Source organism: Heloderma suspectum, chromosome 8 (assembly GCF_057233095.1).
Source record: "Heloderma suspectum isolate Gila_16-S chromosome 8, 16-S_ref, whole genome shotgun sequence".
NCBI classification, from domain to species: domain Eukaryota; kingdom Metazoa; phylum Chordata; class Lepidosauria; order Squamata; family Helodermatidae; genus Heloderma; species Heloderma suspectum.
Window position 1 is genome coordinate 44,204,523 of NC_139465.1, and position 26,965 is coordinate 44,231,487.

Here is a 26,965-nt window from a genome sequence, read left to right on the forward strand (position 1 = left end):
CAGCTGCTAGGCTAGAGTTAATCGGTCTGGCCTGCTCGGTGTATCTCCTTGCCATTCTTGCTCCTGCCCTGAAGGTGGGGAGAAAAGCTGAATGGTCATGGGGCTACAGTGTTCCTGTCGATTTGTTCCATTTTCCCCCAGTAGGCCGTGGGGGAAGCCATTCAAGAGAGAAGCTGGTCTCGTAGATTACGCCTCCCTGCTGCCGGAATGAATGCAGTGCTTCCAGTTTCCCTGGCTAAGGATGGAAAAGGGTGTGGAAGGGGGATTTTTAAAATTGCTGCATGGGCGCTAAAAGCTCAGACGAGATCAGCCAAAGTGTCTGCTTACTGCTAGCCAGACTGTTGGGTCTGAGGTCTCGCCTAGTAGTATCCTGTCTTGCCAGTGGCCCTGCCTGGTTGCCAGAGGAGCTACTGCCCCAACGTCAAAGGCTAACTTGCCCCACAATGTCCAGAGGCTCAAACCTCAAAGCAGCAGATCTCTCATTAGTCCCCATGTCTCCAGTGAGAGGACCACAGATGAAGTCCTCAACTAGCTTCATCGATCTCAGTAGGGTTACCCCCAAAATAAATGGATGGCGACACAGCCCTTCCAGGGGGGGCGGGGGGGAACCAATGGGAAATAATCCCAGAAAAATAGGAGAAACTGATATTTAAGGCAACACTTTTATTCATTTGTTTATTTCCAGCATAATGATCTACCTGAATGCAGAAGTTCTAATGTGTGTCAGTTGTTCAGAAGAGATAGCTTCTAATATATTGATTTTTATATTTGCTTAAGATTAGAGTCTCCTACACAGAGGCTATATCCATCATTCCAAAAGATCCTTTGCATCAACAGGGTAGGGCTTTTGGTGAAGACGCAAGAAGTAGAGTTAGGTTAGGCAAAGGTCTAGTTCAGTCATCTATGCTGCAAGATTTCTTACATGGCACTTTCCAGTATTAATAAAGCAACTGCATTACCCTAACGGGGCATTTATAGAGCTGGATATGCTACTTAAATGCCCCCATGCCCATGAGAGGGAATACAACATCGTAATAGTTAAGGCTTTTGATTAGAGTTGAAAGCAAAGGATTTGGTGCTGCCCTGATCTTCAGCCATGAACATTTCAATCTCCTCCACGGTACGAGGGACGCAGGTCAGCAGCTCCATTCCATTGGCTGTCACAGCAATGTCGTCCTCAATTCGTACCTGGGAAAACAAGTACACACCTGACTGGCATATTCTAGGTGAGTGGGCACTGGACTACTGGGCACACCATGAACTGGATGAGGCCCAGCTGATCAGAACGTAACTTGGTGAGCTACAATCCCATTACGACGGCCTTTTCCTTCCAGCAGGAAGAAATGCTTGAACCAACAGCTGGCATGTGATATTTTTAGGGTGCTGTTGCACGCGTGTCCTACTTGTGGATTTTCCATAGGCATCTAGTTGGCCACTGTGTGAACAGAGTGCTGAACTAGATGGACCCACCATCTAGATGGACCCACCATAGTCTGACCCACCATAGTCTGACCCACCATCTGACCCATCTAGATGGACCCACCATAGATGGGTCCATCTAGATGGACCCACCATCTAGATGGACCCACCATAGTCTGACCCACCATGGCTCTTATGTTCTTTTCTGTTGGGGGTGGGGAGGAGGGAAGCAGCTGGGGATCGCAGACCCCCCCCAATAAACTAATGATCAGTAGTAATGAAAACAATCCCATGCACAAGTTCAGAGCCCCTCCCTGCATTCATGCACAAATTCCCTCCAACTGGATCAGCGTGAAAGAAACTTATACCTCTCGCCTATTTCAGCTGGGAAGGAAAAAGGAGTGAGAACAAGTGTTCAAGCATGCAGGGATGGAGAGATTGAATTAAGGCAGAGTTGCTACCAATCTGGAAAAACCTGTGCTGCACAGAGAAAACCCTACAGCAGCCTTCCCTAACCTGGTGCCCTCCAGATGTGTTGGACTACAACATCCAGAAGCCTCCAAGGGGATTCTGCAAGTTGTAGTCCAATACATCTGGACGGCACCATGTTGGGAAGACAACTTGACAATACTGGTTCATACTTATAGCCCAAACCCAGATCCAGCATGCTCCCTGCTTGGGGACCATAACTCAAGTTACCCACACCTGCAACTCATGCTGGTCTGTGATACATCTGTTGAGCTCTAGTCACAAATTTAACGAGTCTTTCTTGTCTTTTTAAGCACGAGTCCTAGCAACTGGTGCCTTATAGCAGCTGATAATGTTACTAAGACCTTTGAGATCTTTGCCAATCTCACTGGGCGTGAAAGAAAAGGCTGGGCCATTCTCTGCTCAGTTCTAATCTCCTCTGCCAGTTAAATATGCAGACTCAGTCATTATCCCTTATCTTATCAGAAACGTGCTAGTAAGTCTCTAAGCTGCAATAAAAGCAATTTTAGCCAAGTGTCAAATCCAAAGGAACACAAACCCCAGTGGCTCCCACCATACAGTTGCTTTAATTATTTCTGACCTCTGGCCAGTTTGATCTAAAAATAATGCTAGTTTAACATTTGTCCTTCTGCTTGCAAAATAATCCATTTATTCAAACAAAGTGAGTCATCGAGCCCTATTAAAGTTTGTCTGATTATCGTTATAATCAGAACTGTTCTTTATAATCAGGGCTGTTTGATTATCTTCTCTATTTGATATTAATTCAAGTGTATTCCAGATCTGAATTAAATAAACTTTGCAGAATTCACACCCAAGCAGGCTAACAGCTGTCCAGTCCAAACCTGCAAGCGCTTGCCCTTTCCTTTTCAAGATCTGAGAAACAGGAATATTAATCTCGCAAAGGCAAGACAGAACCAAGCCCTTGTACCACTGCCATTTTTCAAATCTCGTCATTTCCTCCCCCCTGAAATCAAAATAACTGGCACCTAAAGGCAAGCAACAGAAGTAGTCATATGGTCTTCCCTAACCAGGTGCCTTCCAGATGATGGGGGTGCTGGCTGGGAATGATGGGAGCTGTAGTCCAACACATCTGGATGGCACCAGGTTGGGAAGATTGGTAGGTGGTCTCCAGTGATGCAAATTAAATTGTCAGTTTTACAAATTAAGTCCCCACCTGTTTGGCAGGGAATCTGGCTTGGTCCCACAGAAGAAATAACTGTATCAGCAAACTGAACACTAGTACAGCTTCTTAGTGGCTGTATAAAAACTGCAGACAGATACACCAGTGCAAAATGTTTCAGAATCCACCGAGGGCTTAATGCTTGTGCTGAGCTCAGTGCTACACAATCAGCTTTAGTTTGGCTAGCACAATTTGACATACCTCATGTACAGTAATTCTTGCATACTGAAGGTTACTGAAGGACTCCTCTCACCCAGATGGGAAGACCTGGATACAATTGGAAACCCCTACCCTCCTGCTCTACTTCATTAAGAAATGGAAGAAAAAAAATCTTGGGAAATATTTTCTCATTTAGAATGCTCTATGAAATGTTTTTTATCCCCCCGTGCCGCATTTTGCCAGCAGGTTGCAACTCCATCTCTAACACTGTATTTGAATATATTTGGGATTTTTGTTTATATATCAGCACACACATCCCTACTAATTCATGTGCTAAGTTACGAGAGCCAGTGTGGTGTAATGGTTGGAGTGTTAGGACTGGGACTCGGGAGATCTGAGTTCTAGTCCCCACTTGGCCATTGATGCTCATTGGGTGACTTTGGGGCAGTCCCTGACTCTCTGCCTAATCCACCACACAGGGTTGTTGAGGGGATAAAATGGAGAGGAGGGGGATCATGTAAGCTGTATTAGACTCCTTGAAAGAGGGGAAAAAGGCACGCTAGAAATGTAATAATACATAAATAAAATAATATTTTAAGAACGTGGGACATAAATAACATTTTGGCTTCATAAAAGAGTTAAATGCTGCATATATTTTAATTTCCCTTCAAATGTACCAGCCTACTTTTTTTTATCTCTCCAACTATAAGACCTTGGAAAGTACCATTTTCACCACACTTGAGGATCGCAGATGTGGCGTTAATCCAAGGTGCAGAAGTTAAAACTACTTAGGAAAAATTTCACATTGGCCATGCTCTCTTATGCCAAGTTGACATCATCAACACAAGAGGATGTGGCCACAGCAAAGGGATTTTCCTTTCCTATCAGTGGAAGGAAAGTGCCTTCCACATTCGCCTGGTGATGGCACTTCTGACCTAGAACCCAAGTGTCAGTTCTTTCAGGGCGCAATCCTATCGAGATAGTCGGTAGGCTCCGAACTTGGAGGCTACCAACTATACTATGCAGGGTGGATGGAGCACGGAGGCTCCAGCCACCCTGCATTTATGGCTAGACACATGTTTTCAGGGAAGGGGAGGGAAGTGGCCTGGGGACCCAATAGGAAGCTGCCTAAAGTGGCTTCTGTGGTCTCCTCCCCACCCCGGAGCCGCCCTCTTTTCACCCCCTCCATGCTCCGTTTATGAGTGTGGAGATGGTGGTGGTGCGGAAAGAACCGTGCCGGCTATGAGGGGGCGGGGAGCGTGGTTTCTGGAAACTGAGGCCAACAACCTCAGTTTCCAGAAACCAAAAAATCCTATGGCCATCTAGACAGTGTCTAGTGGCCATAGGATTGCTCTCTGAAAGGCTACTCCAAGTATAGTCTCTTCCTCAGCCCCATGAATACTGTTTCACAACAGCATAAATTTACAGACAAACAAAACTTGTAGGGCTCTGACCTCTGGTTAATACTTGTAAATATGGTTGAAATATGGTTAGCATTTTAATGCAAACAAATCCCCAAGCTGTTTTCAGAAGGAAAACTGAAAAAGTGAAATGGGTCGCACACCTACATGGCAATCGTCCTTAAAATGCCTCTTCTGTTACAGCAGCCTTCCCCTCCAGATGTGTTGGACTACAATTGCCATTGCTGACCATGCTGGTTGGGAATGATGAGAGTTGTGGCCCAGCACAACTGGAAGGAGGAGGTTGGGGAAGGCTGCACTATAGGGGGGAAAAATGGGGGGGCTGTAAGGCACCATGAGAGGGGTGAGATTATTCAGTAGAGCAGCTCCTCCGCTCCACCACCGTGGGCTTCCTCAGGTAGGAGGTCAGTAGAGATGGAGAACAACCAAGGACAGACAGTGAGGGAGCACAGGCTGGTTTGCCCCAGACTTTAAAAAGAGAGAGAAGCACAAATATTTCCTGATGTTCAAATGCTTAATACCTTTGTCTGTTTTTCTTGGAGTCATAAAATTTACTTAGGATTTCTTTGATTTGTACCCTGCCTTTCCACCAAAACTGGCCCTCAAGAAAAAAAGGACAAGCCAAGCATGGCCAGCTGCAGAAGCTGGTGAAGTGGGGCAGTTGTGAGGACTTGTAGGCGAACGGAGATCTGCAAAAGCTGCATGAATGGCCCGGAAGTGGGGGCGATGCTGCAAACCAGGTTGCGGAGGGTGCGTGTGTGTGCGCCCACCCCCACAGTAGAGTATCCTACTGATCAGTAAGCAGTAACCCCATTCCTGGATTCTTGAGGGCAAAAGCAACCAACAAGGTAAACACTCACATCCTCCATCATCTCTCTAAACTGGACTGTTCCAATGCACGCTGGAGACTGAGGGCAGGATGAGACCTCAACATATGTTAAGTTTAGGAAATATAACTGAAAAAGTGCAAATAAAACTGATTCACTAACAAGGACTGTGATAGGAAAAACTTAACCGCAATGGCTGACTATGGTTCTGCTAGGCATCTCATTTTTATTTTTAAAGTACAGGCCTCAAACAGCTCCAGCTGCTTCTGCCCTTGCTTCCTCCTGCTCGGTGAGGGCAACTATCCAAGCAATGGCTTGGGGAAGCAATGATGATGCAGCCATGCACGCTCTGAGCGGTGTGCCCCGGGAGCTCTTGCAGCGCTGTGGCGGATGCCCCAGGGCAGCTCTTGGATTTCTTGCACATGCCTGGGCACCCTGACCTCTCACACTGTACAATGCAGCTGGAGGGACATTGGGGGGCCAGCCCCTATGCCCGGCCTGTGTTGCTCCATAGGAAATCCCACTCCCCAGAAGCCCTTCCAGATGACTCTGCAAAACCAACGAGGACATAGAAGCTGCAGTGGAAGTGGCGGGTGGCTCACACCTTTCAGCCCCCGGGATCCTGGTTGGCTTGCACGCATTGATAAAGAAACAGCACAAAGCAAAGATAACCTCTCAAACCCGGGGAGAGAATTCGGCAGCAGAAGGTAAAGTCCCACATGGCTTGATAAGATTGTATACTCTGCATACAGGGTTTTCAAAGTGCTGCGTGTACAGCCAAGACCAAATGACTCAGACAACTGGCAGTTCAGGGAACAGGGAAACTTCCATGTGTAAAGGTGGCGGCAGAAACTCCACGTTCACTTTGACACAGTGGAATCATTGTGGTGATTCTAGACACAGTGGATACTGAATTATCACTGGCAAGGTTGCATTTGGGGATGAGGTGGAGTGGGGGCTTGTCTATCGCAAGCCTTCGCCCGCCTATACATTCTGTTCCCAGAGAGCCTCAAAGCAGGATGAACCGAGGAGCTTGCATCTTCTTCCCATTCTGGATGTTAAATCAAGGACCAAATGGTAGACATTTGGCAGCAGGGGCAGAACTCCTGCAGAAAATGGTGGCAAGTCCACAACCACAAAAAGGGGCAAACAGTCCAGCTGTGGGGAAAGGACCATGGCTCAGTGGTATAGTGCAGGCTCTGCATGCCAAAGGTCCCAGGTTTGAATCTTGCTCCCACGTGGTCCCTTTGTGGCAGGGTTGTTGTGGCAGCCTCTTTCCACCTGAGGGCCAAATTCAATTGCAGAGAAGCTCTTGGGGGCCACATTCCAATAGTGGGTGGAGCCAAATACGAAGGGAGTGGGACCAAAATGCCCCAAACACCAGCATATTGTAGCTGAAAGTTCCTACTGCCAGAAACCAAGCCCTAGGAGAGGCATTTCAACAGTTCAGAATGGAGAAAAGCAAGCACCAAACTAGCGGCAGTTAGGGGAGAGGTGTGGATATTTGGGGAACCTAGGAGGGCTGGCCTGGGAATCCAGGTGGGGTGGGTTTGGCCTGTGTGTCTGAGGCTCTGCAGCCCTGCTTTATGGCTCCTTTACCTGGGCTTTTCCCAATTTTTGCTTCCTAGCAATGTCACTGCACCAGTGCCTTCCTTGCTCTGTTCTTTCTCTCAGCTCTTTCTATAATCAATGTAGTAGCCACAATTCTGGAAATAATACACCAATCCTGTAATGTCCCGGAAGAGATTTGGGGGATTTTCTACTTTCAGCATCACACAGAATGCTGCTATAGATGTGGCAAAATGCAAGAGGGGCCATGAATGGGCCACTATGTTGGTTGCTTCGAAAGCAGGCCAGGAGCCTTTCTAGCCAGGGGTTTCTCAACAAGAAGGTTGGTCGTGGTGGGTAAATGTCCCCTGAAATGTGCAGCAAAAGGATAGTGCCGGAGGTGTTCTAGGGAGCAATTCTTGGGGGGGGGGCCATAGGGGGGACAGACAGGCCCAACAAGTGTGGCCAACAACTTAGAAAAGAGGTGCTGAACCTCAGGACTGTGGCCAAATCCTGCCTGCCTGGCATCCCAATCCAGCCCTCCAGAGGTTCTCTAGATGGCCACACGCCCTCCCCTGCCCAAAATCCTTTGGTGGTTTCCTGGCTTTTGCACAGTTATTCCCCCCTTCTAAAAGGTCCAAATGCCTCTCCTAAGGCTTAGTTACAGGCAAGCGTACTGATACGCCAGCTGCAGCCCGACTTGGACAGAGATAGCCTGTCCTCAGTTATCCGTGTTCTGGTAACCTCCAAGTTAGACTACTCTCATGCACTTTACGCAGGGCTGCCTTTGAAGACTGTCCAGAAACTGAAGTTGGTGTGGGATGCGCTGCTAGGTTACCAGGTGGGACTGCGTGTGATGATCAGGTTACACCTCTGCTATGTCACAGAATCATAGGACAGTAGGGTTGGAAGGGGCCTACAACCGCACTGGCTGCCAGTTAGTTTCTAGGCCTAATTCAAATTGCTGGGTTGGCCCTTGAGAGATCTTCTTGGCTTAGGGCCAGGGCACTTGCGCCTGTCTGTCTCTGCTGGAACCTACTCCTGTGGCCCTGCCATCTGAGGGGAGGTGGGTGCGTGGGTGGCTACCAGAGAGAGGGCCTTCTCAGTGGCAGCAGTTCTGGAAAGCTTTTCCCAGAGAGGTCTGCATGGCACTCATCTCATTGTCCTTTCAGCCCCAGGCAAAGGCCATTATCCTGACCTTTTTAGATACAATTTTAATCCTGGGGACTGGGGACCCAGCTTCACTGCACGGGCATTCCCCAGCTGGGATGGCGCTTGCATTCAGTGAAGACTCCCCGACCGAGGTGCCAGCTGTAGGAGTGTGGAGCATCCTCTTAGCGAGTGGCTCGTCTTCCTGATTGGGTGGGAATCCCAGCTGTTCTCTCCGAACACTGGTTCCTCTCCCCGCTAGATTCAGGGGGTGGGGCATAGTAGATCAGAGGCTGAGCTACAAGTCTGCAAGTCTCCAGTTCAAATCTCACCTTGGCTATAAATTCACTAGGTGGCTTTAGGCAACTGTTCTCTCCTTCAGCGTCAGCCCCGTATCTGCAAAACGGGGAAGATAATAATAATACTGGCCTACCTTATGGGCTCATTTAAACTTCACTGAGATTAGGCACGTGCAAGGTTTCGAATGCAAGTCTTCATAAATGCAAAGTTCCTAAATGCAAAGCTGTGAATGCTGCCACGTGTACAGCTTTCTCTCCATCACAAGGCTGAAATTGGACACAAGCACAGCTAAGCAGGTTACTCACCCCACCAAAGCCTCGGAAGCGTGCAAGGACTTCGCTGTTGATGAAGCAAGCCTGGGCGGGGTTGGCCAGGGCCTCGTCCAGGAGGTGGTCAATGAAGTAGATGCCAGGCTCAACCGTCAGCACCATTCCCTGGACAAGGATGCGGGCAGTTCGCAGACTCCGGAGCCCCGGCAGGTCAATGCGTTCTACGCCCTGGAAAAGGGAAGGGGAAAAGGGTTCCAGCAACTCCGCGCATGGCCCATTCCCCACACGCCTTAGAGACTTTGGAGTTTCCCTCTGAAATGCCTATTCCCAACCTGATCCTGAAAGAGGAGAAGACTTCAGTTCAGGGCAGTCCCATGGATTGTCACCATGCAATTTGAGAGCTCACCGTTCTTCTGCCGAGCCAAAAACCCCGGCCTTCAGCACGCATCTTGGCTCACGCACGGGAACTGGCGGAATCGCTCCCTTCAGAAGGGGGACTGTATTATTCGAAGCAATGCTTGCCCTCACCTCCTATCCAGCTGACCCTAACGAGTGAGCCAACCTGCATGCAAAAGGCCAACTCTTCAGGTCTCAGAAGTGCAGAACCTCAGGCTCGTGGGCCACATTCAGTCCTCCTGGGGTCGCAATCTGCCCCTCCAAGGTTCCACAGAGGACTGTGCCCCTTTCCCCCATCCCACTCCTTTTCCCCAAACGGCCAGTCATTTGGTGGTTTCTCAGCTTTTTCCCATTCCAAAAGGCTGAAATGCCTCTCCTAAGGCTTAGTTACTGGCAGGAAGAGGTTTCAGCTAAACAACGGTGCTATTTTTGGCCCTGCCCCTTTTACTGTTGGTCCCACCCACCACTGGAATGGTCCCCAATGCTTATCTAAAACTGAAAGAGGTTCAACACCCCTGAGCTATAGATCTGTGAGACTCTGCATGCCTTCATTTGTGGAGGCATGGGTGGTGGCTGTATGATCCAGGGCTTTGTAACGTCCCCCAGTCCCCCCATTAGAACTCCCTCCCCTGAGAAGTCTGTTGGGTTGGACTCTCCTGCAACTTTCAAGACTCTGGTGTAGCTCTCTTCTTCAGGAAGGCTTTAGGGTTTCCTGCCCTCCTTAGTTTGCCCCAGACTAAATTGATATAGTTTTAAGGTGGGAGGTTAAGATAAAAATGTTCAAATTTGATGTTGCTGGTTTACGAATTTTAAAGCTGCTTTGAGAGATGGCTAAGACTGGCTGAGTGGTAAATAAACTTTGAAAAATAAACAACCCACCGAAACTGTGCAGAGATGGCGGGAGGGTCTGTGGAAGCATTTGGTTCTGAGAGGCACACGAGGAGCGTGGGTTTGGTCCTTTTGATTCTGTTTTGCAATCAGAGACCAAATGCCCAGTGGGTGAGCTGGGACCATGGGGAATATTCTGAGACTGACCTCTGGGTAGCCGCCCACATCATGCACGTCAATTCCAAGGAAGTGTCCGAGCCCATGCGGCATGAATAATGCACCCAGATGAACCTTTGCCATGTCGTCAACACTGCCTTGGAGGATGCCAATTTTCGAGAGCTCTTCCAGATGGACTCGGTCTGCCAGCCGATGCATGTCAGGCCAGGCAACCCCTTGGGGAGAGCAGAAAGCAACGGCCCGTTGGCTGCTATTTGGATGTTTTTATTAAATATATACATACATTTTTTAAAAAGAGATAAACAGCATGCCCACCTGCCCTGGCTTAATTTTCAAAGACAAAAAGGTAATTGCTTTCGTGTTATTACAAATGATATTTCAAATTTTAAAAATGACTGTACAGACGAACAGAAGTAATAATCTTTTTTAAATTGGCACTGGATGCCTTTGCTTTAAATGTTCAACACAACAGCCAAATCAGCCTTAAGGATGTCCATCTTTAATATCACTGTACAATCATAGTAAAGAGGTCTGCGACTGTGTCTGACACCCAATTTGGGAACTACAGCTCTATTTCTATGTTGGTGCTGGAATGGGGAGAATTGGTTTCAAATCCCCACTGTGCCCTAAAGGTCAGGCCAGTCACAATCTTTTCAGCTTAATTTACCTCACAGGGTTTTGAGAGAGGAAAATAGGATACATTTCACAAGTATTGCCTTACATTCCCTGAAGAAAGGGACACAAGCATACAAAAGTGCAAATCAAATGACTTAACAAATGCAACGTGGACATTAATAGTTCCCCCTCCCAATCCTTAGACATTAGAGGGAAGAGAAAACAAACGAATTTTAACCATTATTCTTGTAATTCACTGTCCCTAAAAAGTTCACAATTTCATGAAGCCCTTCCTCACATGCTCCCCCGGCCCCGCTACCCAGAGACACTTTTCTCTTTAAGCTTGTCTCCCACCTCATGCAAGGGAATCCAGAAATCCTACATCCTTTCTCTAGTCAATTTCTCTATTTGCTTGCTCTCATTTTAGGAGGAGCAGCTCCCCTCTCTATCAAAAAGTATACCCTCCAGCAGGCAACACAAATATCTTCCTCCCCATTGTCCCACTAACCCCCCCCCTTCGCACAGTCGAATCCATAAAACTAATGTCATTTTTGTTATGTTTTAATATTGTATTTTGAAGATTTTTTAAAGTGGAAAAAGGCAGGATATAATTTTTTAAAAATAAAAAACCCACCCATCATGGGCTTGATTTGTCTCAAGACTACCCAAACTAATGGAGATTCCCCTCTCCTTTTCAGCTCTCCATGATTTTGAGCCCATGTTGATGACAGACATACAGCAGGATGAGTTCCAGGATAACTTTGCCAGCTGTATCATCCTGCCAAGCAGTACAGAGAATTCTGCCATGCATTCAGTGCAAATGTGCAGTAAAAATGGTCATCTGTAAGTCCACCTTATTTCTTTAAAATAGGGGTGGGCAATTTGTGGCCCTCCAGATGTTTTGGCCTAGAACTCCCATCACCCCACACCATTGCTATGTTGGCCAGGGCTGATGACAGCTGTAGGCCAAAATATCTGGAGGGCCACAAGTTGCCCACACATCTACATGCACATCTTTCCTGCAGTAGCCCACATAAAAACCCTGCTTTTATCCAGCTAACTGACAATTTAAGAAATTCTCAGAGCTACAGCAACATAGTGCGTGTATTTTACAGGCAGGAGACAGTTGCACAGAACTGCAATATGCACCGTGCAGGCAGGCAGACCTGCATATTTGTGAGTAGACATGCAGAGGCTTGGCATTTGGGATGTGATTTGAAAATGCTGCTTAGTGATTCAGTCCTCCTTACTTCTGAGTAGACCTAAAATGGTAATGATCACATTTGGCCCCGCCCACAGATCTCATTTTGCCATTTGGCCCTCGGGTTGAAAAAGGTTCCCCACCCTAAACATCTGTTGGTGAACTTTTTTTTTTTTGTGGTAAAGACATTCTGGTGACACGAATCACATTACTTCACTTTGTTCTGTGCACTCCACGGCTCCATTACCGTGGACGGCTCTTTCTCACCAGTGGCAGCCCCAGCTTAGAAGCATCCATCATTCCTTTTACCAAGGGGACTGAGTCATCCCCAACAGGCCAGCTGCCAAACTAAGGTAACTGGGACTAAGGTTTAAGCAGCTGTCATTTTTCTTTGTTCAGATTTGGCATGCTCATGGAAGAGTCAGCAGTTTTCGAATCCAAAAGGCCCTCCAAATTTAAGTGTGCTTTACCTCCCTCAGTGAAGGACACAGCTTTGGGGGATGGAGTAACCCTTTGTTTTTTAAAACAAAATGTGCTGAAAGCTTAAGAAGGGAGGAATACTCCCATAGCTCAGCACCAATAAAAATCGACCCTTGTCACATGTCTCTGGAAGAAAGGCCAGTAGCAGAATATCCTCCTTTGTGCATGCTGTGTAGGCATCACATCTGTTCGACATTACCATCTTACCCAAATACGAACATCTCAAGGAGGTTTGCATACCAGTTGAAACCAGTTTGTATGGGCAGCTCGGATGACCTCAGGCTGATAAGGCCTTCTTGCACAGCTTGGCTGAGAACAAAGTTCCGCAGAGGCTAGCATGAACACATAGCACTCCTGTGCATTCATTTCAAGAGGCAGAGACAACATCGGGCGCCCCGTGGCAACAAAGCAGCCTCTGATAATGACGTGTATCCAAACGCCTGTGTTTAAGCAAGAGCTCCTGGCCAGTTCTGACACCTCCGAGTGCCACAAGGCAGCCCTGAAAAAACAGCTCTGCATGGTGAGGACTTCACATGGCAGCAGTGAAATGTGTAAGTGGCAGCCACATGGATAAATCAGTCCCCGTGCTGGCACCTGCACGCACAGCTTCAGAGCCACATTCCACCCTTCTCCCCCCACACACACAGCTTCTGGATTGGGCCTATAGAGCTGAATGAAGGCTGTATGATTGTTTATTTGGTAGATACAGGGTACAGTCATATGGTCCCTGGAGAGCATCCCAGGGACCATAGGATATTTTGATTTCCCCCTCCTGAGGCCATAGACACTGATACAACCTCTGGAGGGGGATCTGACCTTGGATCCCTCCCTCGCCTCTTGCAGCTGCCATGAAAAGAATTGCGGTGTCTCCTTACTGAGGTTGCAACAGCGACCACAGATGACCTCACAGAGGTCGAAGAGGGGGCATTTGGGTTGGCGGGGAAGAGGAGAGGCCAGGATCCACAGAATCCTAAGGCTTCTCCTTTGCTTGTCCCTGCACACCACCAGTAAGTGATCAAGACAAGCTCAGAGGCCTGTGTAGGTGGGTGGTTTTGGAAGAGAACTGAGAGGCGAAATCACCTGTCACTCCTCCTGCCCTGCCAGCAGCAGCCTGGCAGGTCACAGGATTTTTGGAAGCCTCCCAGATCAGAGGCTTCTGTCTAGTGGGGGGCGCAATCCATAGGGCTGCACCGTTAGTGTGCCAAGGACAGGGCTGCACACATGTGCTGTGATTTTGCAGGCACCCAGGGAAAGATGCAAGACCTGGGGCTGGGCAGAGAATTCAGCTTCCCCCAAACCTCAGCTCTCTTTAAAAACCAAGCAAACAAACCAAGTTCCTAGCCCTTGTGGCTGCAAGGACGACTCTTTCAGTAGTAGAATGAAAGAGTAGTGTGATCTCCACAGGTGCAGACTCCCTAAGCGGTACTCTTCCAGCCTTTGAAAGAGGCACGGCTTCGACTTGGGCAGTGACGTATCAGGCCAGTGAACCTATCACAGCTCTGCACGTATTCTATATATCTTTTGTGGTAGGCACCATTCTATAACCCATTACTACTACTACTACGAAACTATCCTTCAATTAGCAGTAAAATGCTCTCCTGGCTATACTTTTTTAATTCTAAAAATATTAGCAAAATACTGCTTAATGTAAGAATATTATAGAGCTAAAACACTATAATGCTAATTTAAAATAAAAACTGTCCAGTCACCCCACCCACCCCATTAAATCCTTCCAATCTACACTTCTGGATTAAAACAAAATGTTAACCCTCTGTTTTTTGACACTGCATGGGAAGTAATGGAAAATCATGCTCAAATGAATATGCACTTAGCTCTAAATAAATACTGAAATTAAGGGGGTGCTCAGATCCCCCCCCCCAAAATGGCTGCTCAGGTCTGAATTAGGGCTTCCCCTTACCCACCCACAGCGGCTATGTTACGTCCACTGGTGTGGACGGAACATAGCAGGATGAACATAGAGAAAAAGTGCAATGTCCCTAATGCTGTGGAAAGTGGATTACAATTCTGCTTGTGGCTTACAGTGGATGAGAAATAATGTAATTTATTAGCAGCAGGAGCCAGAAGCAGCATCGGAGGAAGTCGCCGGTTTGCTGAATTTACACAGGCTGCGCCATTCTGCTTTTCTTTCAGATTCACTTTTTAAGCAGCATTGGAGACTCACAACCATAACTTAAGACTGCAGTTGTAGCCACACCTTCCATGAGTTAAAGGTGGGCTGAAAAGAGAAGTTCAAGCTGCTTTCAGATACTGCCATAGGAAGCCAAACGGTAGCACCGCCAAATTGGCCTACACCACGGAAAGCAGCAGCAACACTTGCACCCCCCAGATCTATTGTGCCAGTCGCTGCAGGAAATTAGTGCTTCCTTAATGAAACTAATTTCCACACCAATAAAAGACAGCTACCCCCAAAAGCGTACAGAGGAGCTCCTAGGGATACGGTGCATGTTGCTGGACATATTCCTCCTCTGCCCTGAATTGTCACCACCAATCGCCATTCCAGGAGACTGCAGCAGAGGGAGGTGAGGTGGGAAGCAGGCCCATCCCATCGGGCCCTGCTGAGATACTACTCGCTTTCCCCCCTCTTCCCTCCCCATCCCTTTTTTCCTTTTGTGTCGTGTCCATTCAGATTGTAAGCCTGTGGAAAGGGACTGTCTTGTTCTTACTGATCGTATCTAAGCTGCTCCGGGAGCCTTTTGGGCTGAGCAGTGGGCTTTAAATACATAAATGCAAAAAATTCACCCAAACAACCCCCACCCCACCCACACACATACAAGTGGGGTGCAATCATAACATTTTGGTCAAAGGAAGACACACGTGAAAAGGAAGAGATACATTTCTGTTCGTAGAAATCCTGCTGGCCAGGGTTTGAAATGCTAACTGAATGACCCAACTTGAAGAAGGTGGAAGGAGCCCCTGAGTTCCCCACTAGAATTGAAGCATTCAGAACAGTGGTTCAAAAGATGCGGCAGCGGCCATCTTTGGTGTGGGCAACACTGTAATTCTGTCTCATCCCCATAGCAAAGCAGGATATCCCAATCATGCTCTTGGATAATAAATATTTCACTATGGACCCAAGATGTTGAGCCAGTTTGCACGATCAAACAGCCCACCGTAGCTCATTTAAGCCACAGTGGCTGTGGCGTGTGCAGGTGGGAGTTCTGAATATTCAATGCCTGGCTGTGGCTTGTTGTGTCATGTGAACCTGTGAGCTGTGGGTTATGTGAGGGTTAACCCGGGGTTCACATGGAATGACAAGGCACAGCCAGGAGTTGAATATGCAAATCCCAGCCAGCACATGCCGGCATCACCATGGCTTAAACAGCCCGTTGGGCTGTTTTGATTGTGCGAACTGGGTCAGTATAAGCTTTTTCTTTCCTTATTTTTAAGAGAGCAAGAGAGAGAGAAATAAATAGAAAAGGGGGTGAAATGCATCTGGGCATTAACCACTTATATGTTTTGAAGGCAAGACGATTTTGAGTGTCTGTTACACAGAATGTCTGAAATGTGAAGAAGGTTGATATTCACGTGTGAAGACTTGACAATTCCTGATTAATTCTGTGAGTGTTGAAAAGGATCTCATTTACCCTGGAACCTTGGGAGGCTAACGCTGACCAGGAGATTATTCTTATATTTGAAGGGCGATGTCTCCCATGTCACACAGCAGGCTTCCCCACCCTAGTGCCTGCCAGATGGGTGGGGATGCTGGAAGTTGTAGTCCAGCACATCTGGCAGGCACCAGGTTGGGTGGGGAAGGCTGTCATACAGATTTCGTATGGAAATAATGCTATCATTGGCGATGGGGTCTTTTTGGTTTGTACAATCAGGGTGGGGGAGAGACATGCGCAAAAGCCAGGAAACCACAAAACAATCAGCAGTCGGGGAGAAGAGGGCTGGGAAGGGGACAAGGCCTTTGGGGGAACCCTGGAGCAGGGCCACATGAGGACCCCAGGCCTGAGGTTCTGCACCCCTGACCTAGATGGACAAAAGTCCAATTCAGTGGCGGCTGGTGGCTCGGATGTCAGTGGTTCGCACCTTGGAGAGCTCCTTTAGAGTTCTCACTGGTTCTGACTGAAACCTGGAGTGGATTCACTGCCCCAGTGATATCAGAGCCACCAGCTTCCACTGGTCCAATTCAGTCAAATGCTCGAAGTATCAGCGCTTGGCGTCTCTGCCTTCTCCCACCTTTGCATGTCCTCCTCTCCACCTTCATTTCTCAGGTACCTTCTGCGTTTTATTTGATCAGTTACTCTCACTAGCCCCAAGCCTGATGAGAAAAAAAACCCCTTCCTCGGCTTTGTCTGTCACCCCTCGTATTATCTAGGCAGCTTATCTCTGGTGAGCAGCCTCTCTCCAGGAAGAATGGTGACTCCAGCAGTTCTGAAGCTGGAAGAAGCAGGTCCACTCCCCTTTAGGCAAACCTCCTAGTTGTCGTCGTCTCCGTCCCTGGGTTGTTTGACATCCGAATCTGAACCTCTGCCTGGTCTTTCCCCTACCAAGCCAGAGAAAGAACCCATGGTTTGTTCTGGGGTTTGCTGTTTAGCCGCCCCTACTTGCAATGGGAGTGACTGCAGGAGCAATGCAGGGTTTTAAACAAATGTGGACTGTCATTATGCGCAAACTGGGCCAGCGTCTCTCAGGTGATGTCTGAACTTCCTCCTTCCTCAAGCAGGGATATGGTGCCAGTGCCTTTCCCTTCCCTTTCGTCAAGCCCCTTTCCGAAACCCACAAGCTCGGCAAGGCCTTTGGCTTACTCCCCAGCCTTTCTGGGCCGGTGGTCACATTAGCAATTTTGGCAGTGTCGTGGGAGTTCTCACAAAATGGCTGGCATGGGGGGCTTGCCCATTCATAAAATGGCTGCTATGGTGGCCATAGCCAGTCACAAAATCCTCATTTCCCAGAATACAAACTGGTGAGGCTAAAAGAAAAGTCACTTGCCCAAGAACCAAGTCCAAGCAGAGGTGGGCACTGAGCTCCAAAATTCAAACCCACTCTTCTGAACCCAAATAAAGATGGCGCTGGAAGATGGCGCTCTACAACAAGCCAGCCTCCCAGTTTAAAAAAAAACCGGTTAAAGAACTAAAGAAAACCTTAAGAAATAAAACAAAAATCCGAAAGGGCAGGGAGCTTGGTGGGCACCAAGAGAGGGGTCTGTAGGCACACTGGCGCTCATGGGCACCACACTGGAGACCCTAGGTTTACCCACGTAAACCTGATCTCCAACAGTGACCAAGCTTAATGTTCATCCCTTGCTATCCCCCTGCCATGCCCACAATCAGTTTTAGATTATAAGCTCATTTTGGACAGGGATTCATCTATTTTTTCGTACAAAGCCCCTGTAAAAAACCCTGCAGATGTTTCAGATGACAACTTCCATCAGCCACAGCCAGCACAGCCAATCATCATGGTTTATGGGAGTTGTAGTCCAAAACATCTGGAGGGCACGAGGTTAGGGAAAGCTGCAATATCTGAAGTGACATTACAAGGACTAGAACACTACTCCTGTTTAAAAATGAAACATTTAAAACTGGCAAGTGGAATGCAACTGCAATTTCCAAACCCAGCTGAACTCAGCCATCCGGGTGTAAAACTTTGCCACCTGATGGGGAGTGTGCAGAGAGGGAGAAGCCTGATGGCCTTCCAAGGGAGGGGCCACAACCAGCAGAGCCCTGCCTGGTGCTGTCCTGAAGCAAGAACTCAGCTGCAGAACCCATATGGAGAAGGAGGCACTCCTCGAGGTATGCAGGGCCCAGGTTGTGGAAGGCTTCCCAGCGGACAGCAGGGCTGTGGAACCTCTTTTGGCCTGAGGGCCAAATTCAGTTTGGGAGAAACTCTCAGGGGCTGCATTCCAGTGGTGGGTGGGGCCAAAGGTAAAGGAGGCAAGGCAAACATTCCAGCATATTGTAGCTTAAAGCTCTTCCTGCCAGCACTTAAGCACTAGGAGAGGCATTTCAACCTTCGGGGGGGGGGGGGGGGATGGATCCGCAAAAGCCAGGAAATGACGAGTGATAGACGGTCAGAGGAAAAGGGGTGTGGCCTTCAGGAGACATTTGTGCAGACATTTCCAACATATTTCCAAGCATATATTTGCAGCCATGAGGGTTAGAAACTGGCTTTTAAAAAAGAACAACAAAAAGCTTGAGATCCTCAGGAAGCTTAGATTTTGCACCCACTGCAACACGATGTGCTTTTTCAACCTCTGAACATGGAAAAAGACTGCAATGTTTTACTCCAGAAAGTATGTCAGATGGGGAGGGAATCTAGGACATCTGATAACTTGCATGAAAAAAGGAACTAGTTGAGAACAAAGACTGAGGAGCAACCTCTTCATTTAGGGATTTCAGATGGAGCTCATTGATTGAATTGTGGGGTGGGGTGGGGTGGGCAGAGAGGTCCTAGCCCCCTTACCTTTCGTGGCAAACCCCTTAGCTACTGATCAGATCAGATTTGTTTAATTGTATATAGTTGTCAGACCATCACAAAATATTTAACAAAAGATACTGGTGGCAAGAGGGTTGGACTGGGAGCTGGGAGATCCGGGTTCTAGTCCCCACTTGGCCATGGAAGCTCAGTAGGTGACTTTGGGCCAGCCACACACTCTCAGCCCAACCCACCTCACAGGCTTGTTGTTGTGAGGATAAAATGGAGAGGAGGAGGATAATGTAAGCCGCCTTGGGTTCCTTGCAAGAGGAAAAAAGGTGGGGTATAAATGCAATAAATAAATAAATAAATAAATACTGGATGTCAATACAAAGATAACGTATTTACATACACAAACCCAGATCATATAGAATACACTTAAAATGCTTGATCTCTAGCTAAAATAAGTAAAATTTATACAGACCTGTATAATATTATATGAGATCACTCAAAAGTTAAAGTTCTGCCTCTCCCTGACAAGGCACAGCTCTCTCCCTTAAGAATTTCCCCTAATATCAATTACTGTAGCTAGAAAACAAGCAGTCTTTGCTGTTAAGATACTGAACTTTTCCACAAATCAGATACAGTCTCATGGACAGACCTTCCCAAATGTCTCTCTAAATTCTGATCTAAATGTTGTCCCCTTAGTTGGGGTTGATGGAAGTTGTAGTCCAACACATCTGGAGGGCACCAGGTTGGTGACTGCTGCCGTTTTACATTATATGAGGGACAATATATGGTAATATGTACAAGTTCTTCCACCAGTTTTAAACCATAAGGACAGGTACTTAGCTATTGTTTATGGAAGGTGAAAGGGGCATGGGTTGGCTAAAATGGGCGGGGGGATCAGGGGGTGGGACTTGTGGATTTCATTAAGGGCCTCCTCCTTCCTTTCTCACCATGACCCAACCCCGGGGAGGGCGACCCACTTGGTGCCTCAATTTGCTGTGATTTTGTCAAACAAACATTTCACATTAGCAACCAAAGTATTAGTACAACCCCAAGGATGCCAGCGCCACACCAGAAGCGCCCAGCTCCTTGCAAGATGCCCCACAAACCTTTGCAGGCCAGTAGCTGGGCAGAATTTCGAAGAGGACCAGATTAATGCCCCGATGCCACTGTGCATCTCTGCAACTTCATTAATGGTGCTCAGAGACATATCAATATATTACGCTCTGAGAGACGTCAGATCTCTCATTCCCTCTTGCCCCAATCCTGTAATTTTTTTAAAAAATGTGATCCTAAAAATTAGAAGTGGGAGAAAACACCGCATTATTCTTTCATACAGCTCAGGAATAGGCAGCTTTAATTAGATAAATAATTTTAGGCCCCATTGCAGACTTCCCCCTTCCCCAAAGAACCCAGAAAAATGGTTTTGCTGTCTCGCTGCTTGCCTCTTCACGTTAAAGGGGTCAGCCACATACATTATTTTACAGCAGGGTTGGCTCTAGAGGTGGTACAGTTGGGCATTTGCTAGGGCACCAAAGGGCCCTACTCCCCAACAGCTCCCCTCCCCCCGCATGGAGCACATGAAATGGTCAAAGGCAAGGTAAACTGATGCTTTGCTTTGCACACCCCACCTCTTCCAGGTCAAGGGTGCCTGCCGTGCCCCCCGCAAACTATTTTTATTTCATTGCATTTATATCCTGCTCTTCCTTCAAGTAGCTGGAGGTGGCATATATGCTTCTCTCCAACCCTCCCAATCTTATTCTCACACCAACCTTATGAGGTGGGTCAGGCTGAGAGGTAGTGACTGGCCCAGGGTAGCCCAGCGAGCTTTGTAGCTACTGGGTTTTCTCCACAGTCTTAGTCCAGCACTCAAATAAAAGAGAGAATTATTGTGCAGTTCAATTCTGTATAATCGGAGTTAAAACAGGAGATTATCTGTGCAGATCCTCAACCAGCAGCTGCCCCTGTATGCCTCTGTGACATCCATTCATTTTCAAAGGGCTTGGCTGCAGAGACAGATGCCATCTGAAACTGCCTGTGCTATGCAATACTTTCTGGGTTACTTATAGATCCATCCCACTCACCCACCCACCCCCATTCAGATCCTTGGGCAATTTCCCCTGGCCCTCAATGCTGCATGGTTCATAAGCCAGCCATCAGGCCTGGAGGGCCAGGTTTACACAGCCGGACTGGAAAACCCTTGGACTTTGGACCAGTGTCGCACGAGACATCTGTCCTCAGGGAAAATCTGCTGATGATGCGTCTGCTCCATTCTTAATTCGCTGCCAAGGGAGATACTGTGCAATGTAGGTCAGTGAACCAATGACTGATCTTCTCACTGACGCTCGGGGACCAAAAGGCTCACAAAGGTTTCACTGGCCAGCTCTTGCTCAGAATCCATGGAGGCAAGAGGCCTGGATGCATAGAGGACACCTTTTGCGGTCGGTCTCTCTCTCTCTCTCTCTCTCAGAAGATCAGCAGTCCGAGAGACACAGTTATATGCCTGCCGCCTCCCATCTGCTGTGTGGCAGCCCCCACTCAGGGGAGTCGAGTGGACAGACCCCTCCCTCAGGGGCTACAGGGATGCACCGTGGCAGGGTCTGTGCCCAGGGGCGCCAGCAGGCCAGCCTTCACTCAAGGGGTCCATCTCTGACAGCTGTGTAAGTCTGCTTGAAGGCTTCACCGTATCAGACAAAGGGCTATTCTCACCCGGATCAGTTCACTAGCTGCTTCATAAAAGGGGTCGGAAGGTATGTGAACCAACACCAAAGAAATGGCTGCCCAACATGGAAGATTTGGAGGGCCCTTAAGAACAGCAGTGTAAGAGAGGGGCAGAACAGACTCACGGGGCACGATCCACCAGGAAGGTTTCTTGTGCAAGCTGCTTTAGTGCTCCTTTCAAAGAGTCTTGTGCAAGAGGCTGAGACATCAAGAACCCCTCCCGCTCAATGCTTTTACTCTGTGGTGAGAGGGGCAGAACTCATGCGGTAAATCTGGCGCACTATTAAGGGCTGCAGAGTGGCCGACAGATATGGAGGCATGGGCACCATCCACTGGAAGTTCTCTTGCATAGGTCCAGGGGAAACAATGGGGAGCCGCACAAGACAGCTGGTGGGAGATGCATATTGGAGCACCAGCATTGATCAGACCAGGACAATGCTCTCCAACCTGGTGCCCTCCAGATGTACTGGACTACAACTCCCAGCTGGCTGGTGGACGTTTGGAGTTGTAGTCCAACACATCTGGAGGGCACCATGTTAGGGAAGTCTGTTCTAACAGCCTGGATGCATAGCTGCCAATAAAGGGGGGGGGCAGGAAAGCTGGGCGGGTGGAAAACAGCATCCACGTCTGTGCATATTTGGAAGCGCTTTGTATTTTTCATATTTTAGGGAAGCAAACATCATCAGTCAGAGCACAACAGCCCTCTTTCCCCAATGAGAGTCCAAATGCCATGTCAGTTCAGTGGGGATTTGGGGTATACAAGGTTATAAATAAGCTGGGGAGGGGGGTGGGGAGCCGACTCTCGCCAAGTTGGCTTCTCTTGAGTCTTTCCTCGGGAGACATCTGCTAGACAAAAAACTTTTAATTGGAATGTAGGAAGACGATGTGTCTTGCTGGGAGAAGGGCTTAATGAAACAGGGCAGCATTCCCCAGTGTGGTGCTCTCCAGATGTGTTGGACTACAACTCCCACCAGCTCCAACCAGCCAGCATGGCCCAGCGGGCAAGGATTATGGGAATTGTCACCCAGGTCTTTGTCTAGCCTAGGGGAGATGGAAGTCTTTCTGCCCGAGGGCTGCATTCCATTTTGGAGAAGCTCCCGGGGGCTGTATTCCAGCGGTGGGCGGGGCCAAAGGCAAAAGGGGTGGGACCAAAATGCCAGCCTATTCCAAAAGAAAAGCTCTTGCTGCCGATCACTGAGCCTTGGGAGAGACGTTTCCACTTTTTAGAATGGGGACAAAAACTGTGCAAAAGCCAGGAGACCACAAAACAATTGGCAGGGGGTGGGAGGGCCAGAGCGGGCTGGATTTGGCCCAAGCTGGAGGCTCTGCACCCCTGACGCAACGTGACGGGGAGGCCCAGCAGCCCTGGCCCACGGCCCACGGGACTGAGAGTGTGTCCCAGGATACGCAGGGATCCATTAGCAGCGACTCTGGCGCAGGAGGGCTCTGCGGGGAACCAGCGCTGCGGGGCTCTCTGTCAGTGGCCCCCTTGCAGCAGCTGCGCCATCAGGTCGCGCCAGAGCGAGCGATGGGAAGCGGGGCTGTGCTGTCGGCTCTGCTGCGACCGCCGCTCCAACGGGCGCCACCCTTCCCCACCACCCGGCGACAGACATCCCACCCGGCTGGTGCAGAGGCAGAGATGAAAGCGGGCCCTGCTGGAAGTCCCGCTCCATCACACCCCTCGTCGCCCTGAACCGTCCCCGTTCCGGCTGGTCATGACGAGAACTGCTCGGCACTGGTGTCTGAGCTGGCTTGTTCTAGTCTTCCCTCCTCGTCTCTCCTGCCTTCTCTGTTGCGTATATTAGACCGCCAGCCAGACGGCCAGCTTCTGGGACAGGACTGTCTTGTTTGTATTGACCTTCTGGGAGCCACCCTGGGAGTCTCTTCGGCTGAAAAGTGGGCGACAATGTCTTTAGTGAATTACATTAATTAATAGACTCAAGGTGGAAAGCTTGAAAGCACCATAAACATGGCTCAGTCATTACTGCTGCCAGTTCTAGTCTCAGGAAAGCAAAGTGAAGCAAATCTGTCACAGATCGTAGGCAGCAGAGGGAAGGGGCGAACAGCGTGGCTGGAAAGCTGGCTCTCTGGTTTACAGGAGAAGAGGGTGCAGAGGGGGCTGCCGGCAACCCTCGTCTGTCTGCACAGACAGCCAGGCCCCTCCATTCGGGGCCGGCACGAGGTGTGGCCAGCCCCATCCTGTCTGTGAGCGCTAAGCAGCAGCGTGGAGCGGGAAGGGCGCCGCGCCAGACAGAGCAGCCTCCGGCAGAGAGGCCATCTGCCCAGGCTCCCTCTTTCCTGTCGACACGGGCTGATCTTTTACCTGGCTTGACCGCCTTCAGCACAGCCCGGGATGACTTCAGCACGGCCTCGTAGATGGCCCTCTGGTCAGGAGTGAACTTTCCATTTGCCGGAAATGTGCAGGTGATGTCCGAGCCGTAGCAATAGTATTCGCCGCCCATGTCGAATAAGCTGCAGAGAAGACGGAAGAACAGCCCTGGGGTGAAAACCTGGCATTCAGGGGAACAATAAAAAGAAGGAAAGAAACCCTAATTTGGGCCTGGAACGGAAGTGCAGCTTGAGCCCCAAATCCGTCTCTGTATAACAGCTGATCAGCGTCTTCAGCAAAATCAGTTCTAACTCAAAGTGCTCCCTGGTTGATCATCTGGGTATAACTGAATAAGGAGATGTAGCATTTTTGTCACTCTTGTTGGAGTCCTTTATCTATGCTTCCTTGCCGCAATTCTTATGACAATCCTGTGAGGTAGGCCAGCATTGCCACTCCAGTATTGCATACACAGGGCTGAGAATGAGAGACTGGGGTCCCCTAGAAAGTCCATGGCAGGGTGAGATTTGAAGCAAGGACTTTCTAACTGGCAGCTCACTTTCTCTGCCACAACATCACACCAGCTCTCAAAACATCTGGGGATTCCAGCCAACTGTATTAGTAGGGTGGCCAGGTGCCTTACTTTTCAGAGGATAATCCTCTATTTTGGAGAGTTGTTCAGTCCTTTGAACCCTTTGGGCTAAACCAGGGGTGTTGACTCTCAGGCCTGGAGGCCAAATCCTGCCTGCCTGGGGTCCCGATCTGGCGCTCCAGGGTTCCCCGGAGGGCCACACCCCTTTCCCTGACTGCTGATCGTTGGGGGTCTCCTGGCTTTTGTGCAGTCCCCCCGCCCCATTCTAAAAGGTTGAAATGCCTCTCCTGAGGCTTCGCGACCGGCAGTAGGAGCTTTGAGCTCAATCATGCTACACAAACCCAGGAGCAGGCCCTGCAATAAACTCTGGTGCTTGCTCAGTCCCCTTATCCCATTACATGCCCTAATGATACCCGAGTCTTAGTTGTCCACTCAACTCCCCACCCTCCCCAGTGATATATGCCGCCAACTGCACATGCAAGCAATGCCCTCAGATGTCTACACGCAAACAGGCCAGTCTAAGTAGACCCAATTCCAACATCAGATAGCTGGTCTCAAAGTCACCATGTATTTATGGTCACCGTGAGGACAGCAGAAACCTCTGCAGGGAGGGAGCCTTTGCAAGTATAGTGGCACCTTCACCATCACCATCTCTTTGTACTTGTGACAGCTTCCACCTGGTCCGGAACTCCCTCAGATACCATGTGTGACCCCAACCTCTGAATAGGGCTCTTCAGCCTATCCCCAGCGACTGCTGCTGCAAGCGGTGCCTTTGTTCTCTTTATCGTCTGTACATTTGGCTTCTGCACAGATGTCACAAGCTGATGGCTACCCTTGCATTTTGCCCCCACCATTTAGCACTTTATTCTTGGGGGGGGGGGGTGGGACAGAGGGTGAGAGAGAAAGAGAGAGAGAGAACTTGTGTCTGCGTGAGAAAGTGAGTGCACCTGTGCAAGAGAGTGTGAGTGTATGTGTGAGTGTGCATGCAAGTGTGCTGCATGAGAGTGTGCGTGTGCAGGAGTGTGTGCATGTGTGCCCAAGTGTGTAAGAGAGTGAGTGTGCCTGTGTGAGAGAGTGCATGCATCTGTGTGTATGTGGGAGTCAGCATGGACGAGAATATGTGTGTATGTGTGGAAGTGTGTGTGTAAGACAGTGTGTGAAAGAATGCATGCCTGTGCATGAGTGTGTGTGTGTGCTGCATGAGTGCGTGTGTATGTAAGAGTGTGCCTGTGTGTATGAGTGTGTGCATGTGCAAGAGTATGCATGCATGTGAGCGTTCATTAGTGTGTGCACAAGTGTGCATATAGGAGAGTAAGTGTGCACGTGCGAAAGAGCATGCATGTGTGTATGAGGGAGAGAGTTGGGCCTGGTCCATGAAAGTTTCTGCAACCAACGACCCATGAGTTTTTAAGGTGCTTCTTTGCTGCAGACAGACAACACAGCCACCCTGCAGGAATGTGCTCTGTGTGGCATCTCTACCATAACTTTTATAAACTCAGTGTCAAAATACAGCATGGCCAGAAAATGCTGGGGAGGCCAACTGGTGACATTATAGCAGAGATGTTAGATCGTTCCCAGGGACATCCAGTTCCAAGGTGGGTGTGTCGGCCGGGCCAATTGTTCCCTCTGGATCTCCTGTGCCTGAGCTCCAGCACCACGCTGGAACATTTTGCTCCCAGTGCGCTGATCAAACAAGTGGAGATTAAAGAAGTAGGGCAAAAGGCAGCCTTCCAATTATTGACTTTTACTGTAAATAGCATCATGCCCACCACATGTATGTAAAAGGTCACCACCTCCCAGTTTTGCCATGAGTAAGGCAGCTGGCATCGGATGGCGCACCGAGCAATTCATTTCATTTCTAGAACATCATATGAGTTGTCCTTGGCTCTGAATCAAGCCCTCTTAATGCTGTTGCTTAACTATGCACAGGCGCTCATAGATATCCTGACAGCGAGGAGGAGACGGGCTTGGAACAGTCCTCCCTGTCTACAGATGCCCAACCATCCAGAACGTGAGCCAGGCGATTTTGTCACAAGGGGATGCGGCTTCAGAAGCCAAGTATGCGGCTTCTTTTTTTCCAGTTGAGAAAGATGTGTCTGCATTTCACAGAAGCACAAAACAGGGAGTGTATGTTCTTTTTAAAGAGGTGTTTTTAGATTAAATGGATTAGGTCAAAGAAAAAGTAGGTACTCCATAGTGTACATAACAAAGATTGTGCAGCTATGGATTTTATCTATTAATTTAATGATATTTATGAATCACTTATATTAAAGAAATTAAACGATGTACAGAGCACAAGATTACCTTCCTGGGCATACCTGTTGGAAAAAGTATCTTTTCAGTAGGTGCTGAAAAAAACAGAAGGATTGGCACCTGCCTAGTTTGTAGTGGTAGGGAGTTCCAGAGAGTGGGCGCTCCAACACTGAAGGCCCTATTCCAAGCCATGCTGGACCTAACCTCTGAAATGTTATGTGCCACCAG

The 26,965-nt window shown here is 48.8% G+C and overlaps 1 protein-coding gene across 2 annotated transcripts in view; it reads right to left on the reverse strand.

Annotated features, from left to right (window-relative positions):
• Positions 1–648: 648 nt before the first annotated feature.
• Positions 649–26,965, reverse strand: part of PEPD (peptidase D) — a 252,054-nt gene continuing 225,737 nt past the window's right edge. For both annotated transcript variants that reach the window (XM_084812216.1, XM_084812217.1), the window contains exons 12-15: positions 23,890–24,038; positions 10,193–10,377; positions 8,798–8,989; positions 649–1,188 (exon numbers count right to left, since the gene is read on the reverse strand). In XM_084812216.1, coding sequence (XP_084668342.1) covers positions 1,039–1,188; positions 8,798–8,989; positions 10,193–10,377; positions 23,890–24,038 — 676 coding nt within the window. In that variant the 3' untranslated portion in view covers positions 649–1,038. The remainder of the gene's footprint in view (positions 1,189–8,797; positions 8,990–10,192; positions 10,378–23,889; positions 24,039–26,965) is intronic.